This window comes from Rhinolophus ferrumequinum, chromosome 6 (genome assembly GCF_004115265.2).
Source record: "Rhinolophus ferrumequinum isolate MPI-CBG mRhiFer1 chromosome 6, mRhiFer1_v1.p, whole genome shotgun sequence".
Classification (NCBI taxonomy): Eukaryota; Metazoa; Chordata; class Mammalia; order Chiroptera; family Rhinolophidae; genus Rhinolophus; species Rhinolophus ferrumequinum.
In genome coordinates, this window is record NC_046289.1 from 98,751,577 (window position 1) to 98,765,469 (window position 13,893).

General features: G+C 55.1%; 1 protein-coding gene across 4 annotated transcripts; it reads right to left on the reverse strand.

Moving 5' to 3' along the window:
• Positions 1-2,425: 2,425 nt before the first annotated feature.
• STOML1 (stomatin like 1) lies at positions 2,426-12,890 on the reverse strand. Of its 4 annotated transcripts, XM_033109481.1 has the most exons (9): positions 11,589-12,890; positions 9,732-9,838; positions 8,546-8,695; positions 8,042-8,245; positions 7,625-7,675; positions 5,764-5,931; positions 4,954-5,149; positions 4,345-4,545; positions 2,426-3,858 (listed from the first exon to the last, which is right to left on the reverse strand). In XM_033109481.1, the coding sequence occupies exons 1-9, from the start codon at positions 11,719-11,721 to the stop codon at positions 3,665-3,667; spliced, it is 1,404 nt and encodes a 467-aa protein (XP_032965372.1). In that variant the 5' UTR covers positions 11,722-12,890; the 3' UTR covers positions 2,426-3,664. The 4 variants fall into 4 exon arrangements, with proteins under 4 accessions (XP_032965372.1, XP_032965373.1, XP_032965374.1 ...); XM_033109482.1 differs by lacking the exon at positions 7,625-7,675 and having other exon boundaries at positions 2,427-3,858; positions 11,589-12,885; XM_033109483.1 differs by lacking the exon at positions 5,764-5,931 and having other exon boundaries at positions 2,428-3,858; positions 11,589-11,852.
• Between the last annotated feature and the right edge of the window lie 1,003 nt (positions 12,891-13,893).

The following is a 13,893-nucleotide window of genomic DNA, read 5'->3' on the forward strand; positions in this document are numbered from 1 at the left end:
CTGAAAGGACAACAACTTGACTTGGAAAAAGTCCTGGAAGTACACACTGTTCCCCAATAAAGTCCTGTTCCCTTTCCCCAATAAAATCTTAAAAAAAAAAAAAAGAATACATACTGTATGGTTTCATTTGTATGTAATTCTACAAAAATGAAATGTAACCAATAGTTACAGAGTTGATCGGTGGTGGCCTGGACCTGGGGGCCGATGAGGGCTGACTGGGAAGGGACAGGAGGGAACTTGGTGAGTTGATGAAAACATTCTATTAATATATCTTGATTGTGGTGGCTGGTGGTTACACGGATGTTCACATTTGTCAAAACACATCAAGAACAACATTTAAAATGGGTGCATCTTAGTGTATTATACTTTAAAAAAAAAGTAAATGCTGGAGGAAGATAGCAAAAAAACCCTGTGCTTTTGCTGGGACTGGAACTACAAACCTTAAAAAATAATAAACAGTTGAACAATTTTTAAAAACTACAGTAAGACGCAGTTTTTCACTTAACGAGATTGTCAAAAAATCCAAGAGTTTAATACCACACTGTGTTGGTATGGCTACGAGGAAAAGCACACTCTTCATCACTGGTGACGGGCGTGTCAGTTAGAATCACCCCAGAGAGGGCACTTGGGCAATGTACTAAATCACAAAGGCTTGAGCTGGCAGCCTCTCCCTCGTAGGGTTTTATTTTATGGATAAACTCAACCACAGTTGAAATAGCATATGTTAAAGGTTCTTATTGCAACGTTGTGTGAAATAGCAAAACTCAAAAACAAAATCTAAGTGTCCATCAATACAAGACAGGTTAAACAAGTTATGCTACATCCACATCCATCCGAGGAATCCTATGTGACTACAAAACCAGATGGGGGAAGTCTGTGTGTGCCAGCTAATACAGAAAAACTCTCAAGGTGTAATGTTAAGTGAACAAAGCAACACTGTGTTTGCTATGTTGCAACTTGTGTAATAAAAATCCAAAGGATATATATTTGGATTTTCTGATATATATGTTAAAAAAATTTTTTTTCTGGAAGATAACCAACAAACTATTATCAGGAGATACCTGGTTGGAGGAAGATGTGGGAAATATGTGGATGGAGTCAGGAATATGAGGGATAATTTTCATAGTATGCCTTTTTAATTTAAAACAATTTTTGAACCATGTGACCACACTAGCTATTCAAAATTTAAATACTTATTTAAAAAGTAGCATCAAAATGATACATTATATATTAGTACATCAACATAGCATAAGTACTGTGGAGGCAGTCTGTCCAGGGCAGGGGCATAGTAGGCACACAGTAACACTATTTTTATCCCCCTCATGCTTTAGGTTCCAGTTCCTCAAATCAGGGTGCCCAGCTGTCTCTTCTGTCCACAGGGGCTTTCCCTTCTGCCCAATGATTCCCCCCGTTTCTTTTATTCTCTCCTCACCAGTGAACCTGCAGATCTCAGGCATTACCTCCTCAGAAAGCCCTCTCTGATGGACACCCTCCCCCACCCACCCCAGGCCTCCTCCTGCTCAGTCCTCGGAAGCCCAGGGGCCCCTGAGCCCGTGAGCACCGTTCCCTGGAGGTGTGGCCTCGCCAAGGAGTGGCCAACAGCCCCAGGAGGGGGCATTACTGACTGGCAGCAGGCCTCCACAGACATCTATTAGTTTCAGTTTCCCCTAAATGTTATGTTGATCCTCCCACGCCCACAGAGAAAATCTGGTTTCGGAAGGAAGCTGCCTCGACTGTCCATTAACCCTTGGTGTGCCGTGTGCAGCAGCAACGGAGGGAACTGAGGGCGATGATGCACGAAGCTCATGGTTCCAGTGGGAGGCCAGGCGCCTGTGCAAGAAAGTGACAGACGGTGGGGAATGGGCACGATGACGGCCTCAGTGGAGAGGGGCACAGGCGAGAGCGAAGAGGACCATTCCCACTCGGCCTCAGTCAGGGTGGCAGGAATGTGGCCAGCGGGGATGGCAGGGAAGGTTTTGAGCAGACAGCCGGGCTGGGAGGCCTCCAGATGAGCTGAGGGGTAGCAGGCTGGGGCCTCAGACCCCTGGGGAAGGGCCTGGGAGCTGAACCCGGTGGGTGAGCCGTCTGTACTGGGCGGATATACAAGAGGCAGAAGGCACTGGCAGGAACAAAAGGGCAAAGTGGACAGAGCCTGCTGCCAAGGAAGCTGGAGAGGACCCTCAAAGGGAGGGCTCGGATTTCTGTGGGGTTTCCCAAGCCTCTTCAGGAAGTGTGATTCATTTTACTTTAAAAAGATTTTATTGGGGAATGTTGGGGAACAGTGTGTTTCTCCAGGGCCCATCAGCTCCAAGTCATTGTCGCCCTTCAAACTAGTTGTGGAGGGCGCAGCCCAGCTCCAAGTCCAGTCGCCGTTTTCAATCTAGTTGCAGGGGGCACAGCCCACCATCCCATGCGGGAATTGAACCGGCAACCTTGTTGTTGAGAGCTCACGCTCTAACCAATTGAGCCATCTGGCCGCCCCTTCTTTTATTTTTTGATTTATTTTTGAGGACTGGAGAAGTGAAAGACCACTCCTCTGGCGTCCCAGGGTGTGGGCTGGGGCACAGAGCAGAAAGCCTCCCTGCTCATCTCCTCGTTTCCCTCCCTTCTGCTGGTGGAGAGTGTCCCGCGACGTAACAGGAGGGAAAGCTGAGAGCAGCCCCGACTGCTCTCCTGAACCTGGTGACTGCACCCTGCCCCACATGGGGTCATGTGTGCGGGACCAGCTGTGACACACTTAAACCCTCTTTCCTGGCAAACCTCCGCCCCACTAGAAAGAGGAACAGAGTGTCCGTTCCTGCCCCCGGGGCTTTGAGGACTTCGGCAAGAAGGGGAGCTGTGGGTGATTCAAGAGCATCAGCCGTCAGGGCCCTGGTCCCTGGCTGGCCGCAGGGAGCCCGGCACAGCCTGGGGAACGCCTACCCCCACGCCCCCACTGCTGTCCAAAACTCTGTAAACAGCACATTTATTTGAGTTTTCAAGCCTCTGGTGGCAGCACAGGAAGGGCCGGGCTCGCCTTCATGCTGCTCTAGCCCTTGCCCGGCCCGTCAGGCATGCAAGACAGAGCTGGTGAACAAGTCAAGAGGTCTTTGAGAACAGGGCAGGAGCAGGCCCCACTCTTTGCCGTTCCCACCCCACTGGCCTGGGCTGGGCCACAGTCAGGAAGGGGGGCCCAGATCCCCCTCGCTGCACAGACCTCTTCTTGGTGGCCATTTCCATCTCTCTCCCCCAACCTCTCTGATCCCCGCCCACTGGAGCTGGGAGCCTGGGCCACCTGAATTGCTACCTCACACTGGGACCAAACCAGCTGCTGTCAGGCTGCTTGTGTAGGCCCCGCCTGTCCAGTCAGGTAGCCAGCCAAGCACAGCAGGCCTGGTTCTCCTGTCATCGTGCCGTGTACCCGGCTCAGGGCTGGGTATTCAGCAGGGGACTGGGGGGGGGAGGGCAAAGGCTTGTCCAGAGAACCACTGTAGGTCAGGGGAGCAGGGCAGCCCGACTCGGCCTCTCCCAGCCTCTCCCACCTCCATTCATCGGCTCCTGGATTGGCCTGAAACTTCTCAGGGCCTCAATAATCCAAAGTGCAGAGCCAATGCCTCCTCCTCCAAGACGCCCCCCTGGCTTAGTGCCAGGATTGGGCTGGGCTATGGATGGTCAGCCCAGGCTGCTACTTCAGGGCGCTGAGAACAGCCTCCAACTTCATGGCCATCGCCAGGTCGCCCTTCACCTTCAGCCGTCCACTCATGTAGGCCCCCAGGGGCCGCAGCTCCCTGAACAACAGGGCCCGCAGGTCCGCCTCAGTCATCTCCACCACCACGTCAGGGGTGCCATCAGGCACCCCATGTCCCACCCTCCCTTGTCCTGTGGGGAAAAAGAAAACTGAGTTAGTAGGGGGGCAGCTGTACGGTGGAGAAGAGGGGGTTGGCATGTCCCATCGGGAGGAGTGCAGGGGTTAGGCATTCCGGTTCTGACATCCGGGGTCTAAGTCCTATTGGCTGTGTGACCACTCAGAGCCTCACTTTCCAAACTGCTGAAATGGGAATGATAATCCCTAAATCATAGCCTCGTGGAGAGAAGTAGGTGAGATAATGCACGAAAAGTACTCCGCACAGAGCCTGGCACACAGCACGAGCAGGGCTCTTGGTACAGGAAGCTCGGCTATCTGAGTTGTCCTGCTACTGAGGACAGGGCGGGGGGACCAAGGCCGGGATAATCATTGTCCGCAGATGGTGTCTGACCACGACTGCCATGGGCTCACCCTCGAATGTTGGCGGGAGCAGGGGCATCTAAAAAAGGGCTAGGGGGTGGGAGGGCAGTGGGAGGAAAGGGCAGGGAGGGCAGCGGCACCTGCAGTCAGATCCAGGAAGTAGGTGCTCTGGGTGCCACCAGGCACGATGACATTGAACTGGAAGCAGGCCCCAACGTGGCTGACCAGGGCCTCCGACAGGAAGGGCTGCAGAGCCGTCAGCAGCCCCTCGGCCACAGGCTGCTTCGAGCCAGCTCCAGCACCGACAGGAAGCTCCACTTCGTCTACCATCTCCACGGTGTCTGCAGCGGAGGGGCAGGAGGCAGAGAGAGCTCACGTGCTGCCAAGGTGAGGACGGGTCTGTACCTCAGCGGCAGTTCCCGCTTACATCCCCATCAGGTCCGAGTTCAACTTCCGCTTCTGCTAAGAAGCCACCCTTGAGTTTTCCACCTTAACCCCCAAACGCCATTTCTAAGCTACTCTAGCCTTGGATGTGAAACTCTTTGCTGCTTCCTGCCATGAAGGCTCCATGCATTCTGCCCAGGGCCTGAGCTCTGGTCAGCTGTCGAATCGGGGGTCCTGAACAGGTGGGCAGGGTGAGGACTGCACAAAGGTGCTTGGTTAAAAGAGCCAGTAACAAAGCTCCGCCTGTGTTAAGCACCAAACTGAGAGCCCTGCTGAGCCCCCACCCTTTCCGGGAGCCTCCTCACCTGGCCCTGGGGGCAGGGCACCTCCTGCCCCTGCAGACATGCCTCCCCCAAGGAAGTGGAGAGCCAGCTGTTGGAGGGAGTCGTCCAGGCTGGGCCCAGCCAGGCTGTCCTGGGGAGGCTGCAGCACGGCCTCCACTGCCAGCTCCATGCGGTCCACCTCCAGTCCCCAGGCTCGGGTCACGTCATTGATCTCCAGCTGGAGGACAGCACGGGGGGAAACAGAATTCATTCAGACACCGTCTCAGGGCAGGTTGGTATAGCCACACGTGGACACGGCGGCCATGAGAAACCACACTGGCCCTTGAGAAGCTCCTGCCTGGGCATGCAGGCATGAGGCAAGGCCGACCCCGCGGTGGTGCAATGAGCAGCCAGCAGGCCAGAGAGGGCATGGGGCCGTGAGCGGGGTGATGTCAGGTGAAGGGGCAGCGCAGGAGGAGGACCTTCCAGACAATGGGGACACCATGTGCACAAGCCCAGAGAGGACCTGGAATGTTCTGGAACTGCAAGTAAGCACAGTTCCCTTTAGCTAAACACTCGAGTGTGGGCTGGGAGACTGGAGGCAGCTGAGGGGTCAGAGGCAGCTGCTCCTGCTCGCTTCTGAAGCACACGGAGCCCCAGACAGGGGTTTACTAGGGAGCTTCAGAGCAGACTTGCTACTTGGAAAGGTTCTCTTGGTTGCCACGTGGACGCCGGACTGGAGGGGCTGAGGGTAGAGGGAAGGAGACCAAGCAGGATGTTGCTTCAAACTTCAGGCAGAAATACTGCGGGTGTGGTGTCAGGCAGAGACGTGGCTGTGAAGCCAAGACGCACTGCGGGAGGAGCACAGCGCTGGGAACTGCATGGAGCTACAACGGGACCCCAAGGAGAAGCCCTGGGCGGCTCGCAGCCTGATGTGCGGCGACAGGGAGGGCGGCGAGAAGCAGTGGAGAAGCCAGATCTCTGGTGGGTTCCTGCGTGATCATGAGCGTGGGCGTTCGCCTAGGAGGACAGAGAGGGAGACGGAGATTTGGGGGCGGGGCGGGGAGGGATGATAACTGCCTCCCACGTTAAGCGTGAGGTGTGTATGGCACAGCCAACCATCCAACAGGCAGTTGGATACATGGGTACAGAGTGCAGGAGAGAGGGGGGCAGAGTGGTGTAAATAATTAGTGTCCAGAGGTAGCATAAAGCCCCAGGAGGTCACACATAAAATGAGGCCATTGTTGGAAACCTGGAAACTGAAAGGCAGGAGAACAAGGGGTAGGAGGAGTGACCAGGAAGGGAGGAGGAAAGCAGGGGTGTGGAGCAATGGAAGGAGGGGAAGCAGATGATCCATCAATTGATCAGGAGTGAGAGAAGGACCGGTCCAGAGTCCCAGGCTGCTGCCAGGAGAAGCAGGCGAGGGACTGAGAAGTGCCCTGTGCGTTAGCAAGAGGGAGGTCACCATGATGTCTATCTTGGGAGCCTGGGGAGATCCTAGACTAAAGACAGGAGAGGAGGAAGGAACAGGGAGAGAGGCAGAAAGGAAGAAGAGGATGAAAGCAGGGAGGGAGCCAGGTTCTGGGCCCAGAGCACAGCTGGAGCAGGGAGGAGCCTCACAGGGGAAGTGGCTGCTGCCAGGGGAGGACACCCAGCACAGATGGTGGTGAGTTTGAAGGGACGATGCTGGAGGAAGCTGAAAGGGTTCTAGTCCTACGGTTTCTTCTCCTGAGGATTAGGAGGCAAGGCCAGTAGCAGAGGGATGGGTGGGGGTGGGAGGCTGGACCAGGGCAGCGAGGGGTGACGGAGCTGGCCTGGAGCAGGTAAGGAGGACCTGGCCAGTGAGAGGTGGGGACAATGCAATCCCTCCAGATGAAACACATGCAAAAAGAGGAGTGAGAATGAGAGGTGTACGCCCGAAGCAGGGCTTACGGCAGCTGTGCTGGCTTTCCTGAGATTTCATTTTCACCACAGGCACTGACCCGACCTCACCAGGGGCCAACTCAGTCTGGGCAATGGGCCCTAAATGACCGTAACATCCTGGTGTGGGACTGACTTCCCCCAAACTACCTCTCTCGGCTCAAAGCCAAGTGCAACAGGCCGCCATCAGTTTTCTCTTCCTAACGGTACATTAAAATGGAATATGGCTCCATGAATAAAAATGGCTGGTCAACTTGTTATCTGAGGTGTATAGGAGTGAGGTGTATAGGAGTGAGGTGTATAGGAGTGAGGTGTATAGGAGTGAGGTGTATAGGAGTGAGGTGTATAGGAGTGAGGTGTATAGGAGTGAGGTGTATAGGAGTGAGGTGTATAGGAGTGAGGTGTATAGGAGTGAGGTGTATAGGAGTGAGGTGTATAGGACTGCTGCAAAATATAAAGCTGAGATACACTGGGGCGGGCAAAAGGACTTGGGAAACTATAAAATGCTATTGCTACTGTTCACAAGCAGTGTTTTCCGGGAATTTCACCCATCTTGTTGATTTACTTCCTGAAGGGACTGGGACCTCCAGGACTGGCATTACCCCACTCCCCCTCCTGTCCTCTAACCACAGCTCTCTGGGGAAAGCAGAGCTGAGGGGACTAGGGAAAACTGCACCCGAGTTCCCCTGTCAGGACATGGCAGCAGGGGACACACTGCCACTTGTGTATCCATTTCTACCCCATCTTGTCACAGAAGGATTTGAGGTGAATTCCAGTGTAGAGGATTGCTCACACATGGAGAAGAGGCAGGGAAAAGGTCCAAATGTCCTCGTGTCCCTTTGGTCTGTCAGAACAAGGAACACAAAACCACAAAAATACACGCGCTGCACCGTGGAGCAGAGCCCCCTGGAAGGTGGCCAGGCCGGCGGCCTCTGAGGCCCAGGGCTGCCATGGCAACGCGCACACAGCAGTGAAGGGCAGCCATTCCTGTCAGGCCCCACCCATCTGAGTGCCTTTGGCCTTGCTCCCCAGGTCACTGTGGTCTGTGCCCATCTTCCCTTCAACTCATAGTCCCACCCAGACCCTAGCTCTTCCAAGGTGCCACACTCTCGGGGCGCATGGTAAACTGAGGCCGAGTGGGCTGGTGTGTGCCCAAAGTGCGCGGAGCCAGGTCGGGCCCAGGCGCAGCTCTCCCTCAGGAGCTGCCTACCAGGAGCTGCTCGCTGATCTTCAGTTTCTCCATCTGGATGTCCCGCAGAGGCCTCCTGAGCAGGGCCTTGGTCAGGGCATTCTGGGCCGTCATGCGCGTGGCTGCGTTCAGGTCCTTCACAGTCATGACGGACAGCACTGGGTCCCAGATGCGGAACTGGACGTCGGCTCCCACGGACAGCACAGCCCCGTCCTTAGAGGCCAGCTGTTGGGGGAGGCCACGAAAGAGGAGACACTCGAGGGGCTGCAGGGAGGTCGGGCCCACTGAACCCACCCAGCTAGATCCACCGCCTGGCAGCTAGTGCCTCACGGACAAAACGGTGTCCCCAAGTGCACGGGGTTATGTATATGGAACAAGGACGTCCTTCCAGCCTTTACCCTCGATTTTCTGGTCTCCTCCCAAGCCCTCTCCCTGCCTCTGCTGGCTACTCACAGGCCAGGCATCCAGAATACCCTCTGCACAAGCCCCACTCCCTCTGTCCAGGGGAGCCGAGACGCCCCTCACCTTGCAGGGAGGGACATTAAAGGCGCGTGTCCTCAGATCCACCCTGTGAAAGGAGTCGATGCAGGGCAGGAGCAGAACCACGCCAGGCCCCTGAGGGGTGCGGATCCGGCCCAGTCGAAACACGATCATCCGCTCATAGGTGGGCACTATCTGTCCGCAACGGCAAGGGAAGGAGTGAGAGCGAGCCCAGGCTGGCAAGGATGCTGCCCAGGGCCCTCCCTCACCTGTCTCTCCCTCACCCTGCGCGGTGTCAGGTATCCTTCAGAAAACCAAGGTTCTGAAGGGTTAAGTGACTTGCTCAAAAATCACACGGCCCCTAAGTGAAACAGGCAAGGTCTGAACGTATTTCTGAATGACTCCAGAAGCCAGGCTCTCAACTACCACCAGTGCTGACTTGGTCCCCAGAGGAACGCTGCACTTCTGTGGTCTGAAGCTTGACATGACTCAAACCAGGAAATGTCTGCCTTGGAGTAGTTAGGAGCAAAGTCTGGCTGCTCTACCAGCAACCCCAAGCAAAGGGCTCCGCCAACTTCAGGTCCCTAGAGTCTTCAAAGAAGCAAATATGTCCCGATTGAGCAATGAAGCTCAGAGAGGCAAAGTGACTTACCCAAGGTCACACAGTGTTCATTTTAGTGAAAGTTTGAGGACTAGGATTTAGGACCTTCTAAGAACTCCCTTCCAGACCACACCAAACTCAAAAGCTGTCTAGACAAGTTGACTTTGGTCTAGGGCCGCACAGAGGGCAAGACTTGCCTGGGCTTCCACCTTCACCGCAGTTTGCAGCTATGATCCTCAACTACAGTTCAGCCTTTTCCCTCTCTGTACCACTCGCTGTGGAAACCAGGTCTGAATTCCTATCACTCATTACCTGCTGGGCCAATTTGAGTGTTTTTCATTTCTAATTTAGCATAACCCAAAGGGAGGAAGATTGGGCAAAGACATCTGTGTGCAGCAGACACCAGGACTTGGGAGTTCAGCTTCCAGTACAATGTCGGACAAGTCTGAGCCTCAGTTTCCTCATCTGAAACATGGGAATGAACACTCCCTGCCCAGTCCGTTTTGCAGAAGTGTGCTCGTACAATATTTAAGGGAAGGGGGCAGAGCACAGGGAATTTGTCCATCATCCATCAATGCCAAAGCTCTCAGTGAGACCCAGCCACTCTGAGGCCAACCCAATCATCCTCACCTTCAGGGCAAACCAGCCGGAAATGGGGAAGGTGATCAGCAGCAGCAAGAACCCCAGGAAACTGATGAAACCGTGGCAGATGCAGGAAGGCCAGGTCTGAGGAGCATCTAGGGAAAGAGAACAGGCAGGCAAGGGGTGCCAACTGCAGGCAGAGTGAACGTAGTCAAATGTACCTTTCGACCTCCTCCCACTTCAGCAGCTCCTTCTTTCTCAGGGCTCTCGATCTGCCTCCTTGCCTAATATTCCCATATCTTTGTGCAAGTCCCACCCTCACAAGGCTATTCTCTTCTGGGCAACAGCCACTGGATCTGAGAAGCCAAACCACGTAATGCTCTCCTCACTGGGCAGACAGAACGTAAGTCAGTCTTGTTGTCTGATTTATACTGCCTTCCCATACATGGCACAAAGCCAGGCGCATCTGGGCATCTGTAAACACCAGCTGAGTTGAACTGACTGCTGTTGCATAACTCATCCCTCTTCTACCATCAGTCCCAGAAGTGTGCTTTCAAGGAGTCCTTTTGCAGATAATGCCTTAGCCCAAAGGGATAAAGCATTAATGACTCACCAATAGGAGCCATAGGTGAGGGCTAAGATGTTCTTTCTTAGCTCACATTCTTCAGTCCATTTTAATGCCCTAAGGACCATCAAATGAATGCTTCACTTAAAGAGCTTCAGGTGGGAGATGGGGGAGGGGCAAACTAGAAAGAGGAGGCTCATTTGAGCCCAGGGTGTTGGCCCCTGAAGAGGAGCCCAGGATGAGTGAAGCTGAGGCAGCCTCAGAATCTGGGATGAGGTTATCTGCTCTGCTTTCCTCCCTGCCCTGGACGGGAAGCAGACTGGAGCCTCTGCTCCATCTTCCCAGGAACCGCACACCCTCAGGGCTCTCCGAACCCCAGGATACTGTCTCCTTTCCTGCCTGGCCCTGATCCACGTGTCCCCTGCAGGAAAGGAACCCTTGGATGGGGCAGCTGTCATTACAGGAGGGCCCGGGAGGGACCAAATCCTCCACGGCTTGGTGTGAGGCTGAGGAATGTGGGATCTGGAATGTGGAACTCAGGCTTTGAAGCAAGACAGGGCCAGAGCAGACCCACAGACCACTAGGGGCCTTTTTGGCTAGTGCATCTCCACCAGGAAACAGGGAGATGTTCAAGCTCAGGGTGTCTAGTCTAGAGGTGTCCTGGGGGTGAAGATTCTGCCATTTCTCTGCAGCCAAGTGCCCTTCGTGTGCGGATGACCTTCTATGGCTAGACCTTGGTTTCTTTCTAGTCAAAACGGCAACTTGAAACCTATGCCCAGGTTTCCTCCTCTTCAGAAAGGGAGGGTTGTCTGCATTCCTGGGGTCCCTCAGGAGTCCTCGCCTCCTCCTGCATGTTTCCGCTGAGCCTTAGAAAAGGTGCATGAGGGGAAATTGGCGTTGCAGGGGTTTTTTCAGGAGCTGAATCCTCTCCAGAATCAAGGAAATGACATCAGCACTCCCTCTCCAAACTCACGAACTGGGGTAGGTGTGTACGCGGGTGCTGGTAGGGCAGGCGTGCTTATCTAGAATTACGGTTTCTCCAGGGCGCGGTCAGCAAATTATTCTCCTTTGTGTGCCCACAGCCCAGCAAGCAGAGCTGATAAGAGCGGAGGAGGAACGAGGTGGCACGAGCCTTCCTAGACGATAAGAGCTCCGCAGCTGCAGCCCCACAGCCCCAGACAGGGCCGCGCAACGCCAGCATCCAGCGCCCAGTGCCGGCCCGTCTCGCTCCCTCCTCTTAGAGTGCGAGCGCTAGAGCAGCCGACTCCTGACAGGCAGCGAGTTCGCGCTGGGGATGCCGGCGGTCCCCCCGGGGTCCGCAGTGCTGGGCGGCCACTCACCAGCTTCCGTCTGCACGCCGCCGGGCTCCGGGAACAAGCAGCCCTTCTGCGAGCCCAGGAAGCCTAAGCTCGACTGCTGGAAGCGGTCGAAGTCCCCCAACGGCAGCGGCCGGTACCCAGACCTGGCGAGCATGACTCCTGACGGGACACACCCCCACTCAAAGAGCGCGGCCCGACCTGCCAGCCCCTGCGCCGCCCCCCTGCGGCCCCCGCTTCCGGGTTTCCGTGCCCCGCCGGCGCGCAGCAAGAGGAGGCTGGCCCGCTAGGCTCCGGTCGTCGCACAGCGCCACCTGCTCTAGGAGGACCGAACTGCGGCGGCGGGGCGGGACGGTGAGCTGCGTTCCTGGGAGCCCGCAGGAGTCCTCGCCTTCTCCTGCATGTTCCGCCTGGGCCTTAGAAAAGGAGCATGAGAGGAACTTGGCTTTGTAAGGGGTTTTTCAGGAGCCGAATCCTCTCCAGGATCAAGGAAATGGTACCAGTCTTCTCAGCACTCCCTCTCCAAACTCACATACTGGGTTGGGTGTGTGTATGTGTGTGTTGGGAGGGGAGGGGTACTTATCCAGAATTACAGTATCTCCAGGGCATGGTCAGCAAATTATTGCACTTTGTGTGCCCACTGCCCAGCAAACAGGTACTGGCACAGAGTGGATCTCAGTACTTGTTGACCAGGTTACTGTGGTCAAGGTGGGGCGGGAGGGCCTGAACTTGGGCACAAAAAGAGAGACATTTCATGTGCAGACCTCAGGGAGCACGGTGGAGTAAGGAGTGGAGGGTTAGCACAGAGCTACCACGTGGCAGGCCCTCCAGAGCATCTCAGACGTGGGATCCTCAGTCCTGCAGGTCTCGAAATAGCACATCCCTTGTTCCAGGTACCCAGAGGTAATGTGACTCTCCACGCCTGAGCAAACCCAAATGCAAATTGCGGATTTAATCTGAGAAGCATTAACTTCCAATAGGGCATTGAGGCAGGCTGTCTTTCAAAAGAGTGAAGAAATTAATAAAGCTTTCCTTGTCTCGGGCACATGCCAGTCTGCCTACTCATGCCTCTCAGTCCCCCAGCCATAGCCCAGTTCCAGGTCCCTTCTGCAGATGGCTGCTCACCATCTTTGGCTTTTCCTAGTTTGATGGCCTGATTCGAAAGCCCTAGGAGTACTGATCAGGTTGGAGGTTAGGGCCGGCTCCTGGGGCCTCACACAGTCCCGGGGAACTTGGGTTTCCCCCCATTTCTCCTCCACACACCTTCATAAACTTTTACAAGAGCAGTGCCCTATCACCATCCCTTCAAGCCTGTTCCAAGCTGTAACTGAGCACAGAATGGGTACCCAAGAGCCAGCACAGCGGTTGGGATGATTTGAAGTTTGAAGTCAGGGGCACTGGCCCAGTGAGGCCGCCTGGAGCTGTGCAGTCTCCCCTCACCAGGTGGGGGTCTGGCATGCATCTCTGCTGGCCAATAGCTAACTTGCTCTCTCCTCACTCTTCATACCCATTCACCAGCTCTCCCCCTCCCCCTATTCCCCACTGCCTCAGATACACCAGCCTTTCCAACTGTCACGCAAGGCATCACCCTGTCCTCCTCATCTCCACTCGTGTCCTTCCAGTGTCTCTGACTCAGATCCCTCCTTGCATCGCACAGCCACTGTCCTAGACCAGGCCACCTGCCCCTAGGTTGTCTGAGTGACCTTTACAACATGCACAACAAACACATCACGCTGTACCTGGATTCCAACCTGACTCTATCGCCTATAAAACTGGTCCATCTACTTAGCTTTGATTTTGCGCCAGCCCACTCCTGGGCCGATATAGCTCTTGGGTCCCCTCTTAAATCAGAAAAAAACCCAAACTACTTTCTAAACAGGCTCTCCTGTTGCAAACCTCCATGCCTTTGCATATGCTGTTCGCTCTGTTTAAAGTGTCTCCCCAATCTCTGAATCCCTGGTGAATTCCCACCGTTTCAAGTCCCAGCTGAGGAATCTCCTTTCCAGCCAGTCTCAATACAGTGTGAAAAATCTCCGTTTGAGGGCCTGCCCTTTCACTAGATCTGGGGTTCCTCCAAAGCAGGAGTCACGTGTGGCTCATCTCTGTGTCCCCCGACTTCCAGCGGAGGGCTGGCACAAAGCTGTACCACTGTGAACTGATGGAAGGTTCAAAGCGGAGGGCAAGGGATGCCTCCCCCAGGTTGGCTGGGCCATCGTCCGGATCATACCCCCAGGTCAGTTGTGCGTCTCCTCTCCGCCTTCCTCCTCACCGCCCTGGGCGTGTCTTCGAAACCCCCAGTCGGCTTCTCCGCCCCTTGAACCGCCCCCAG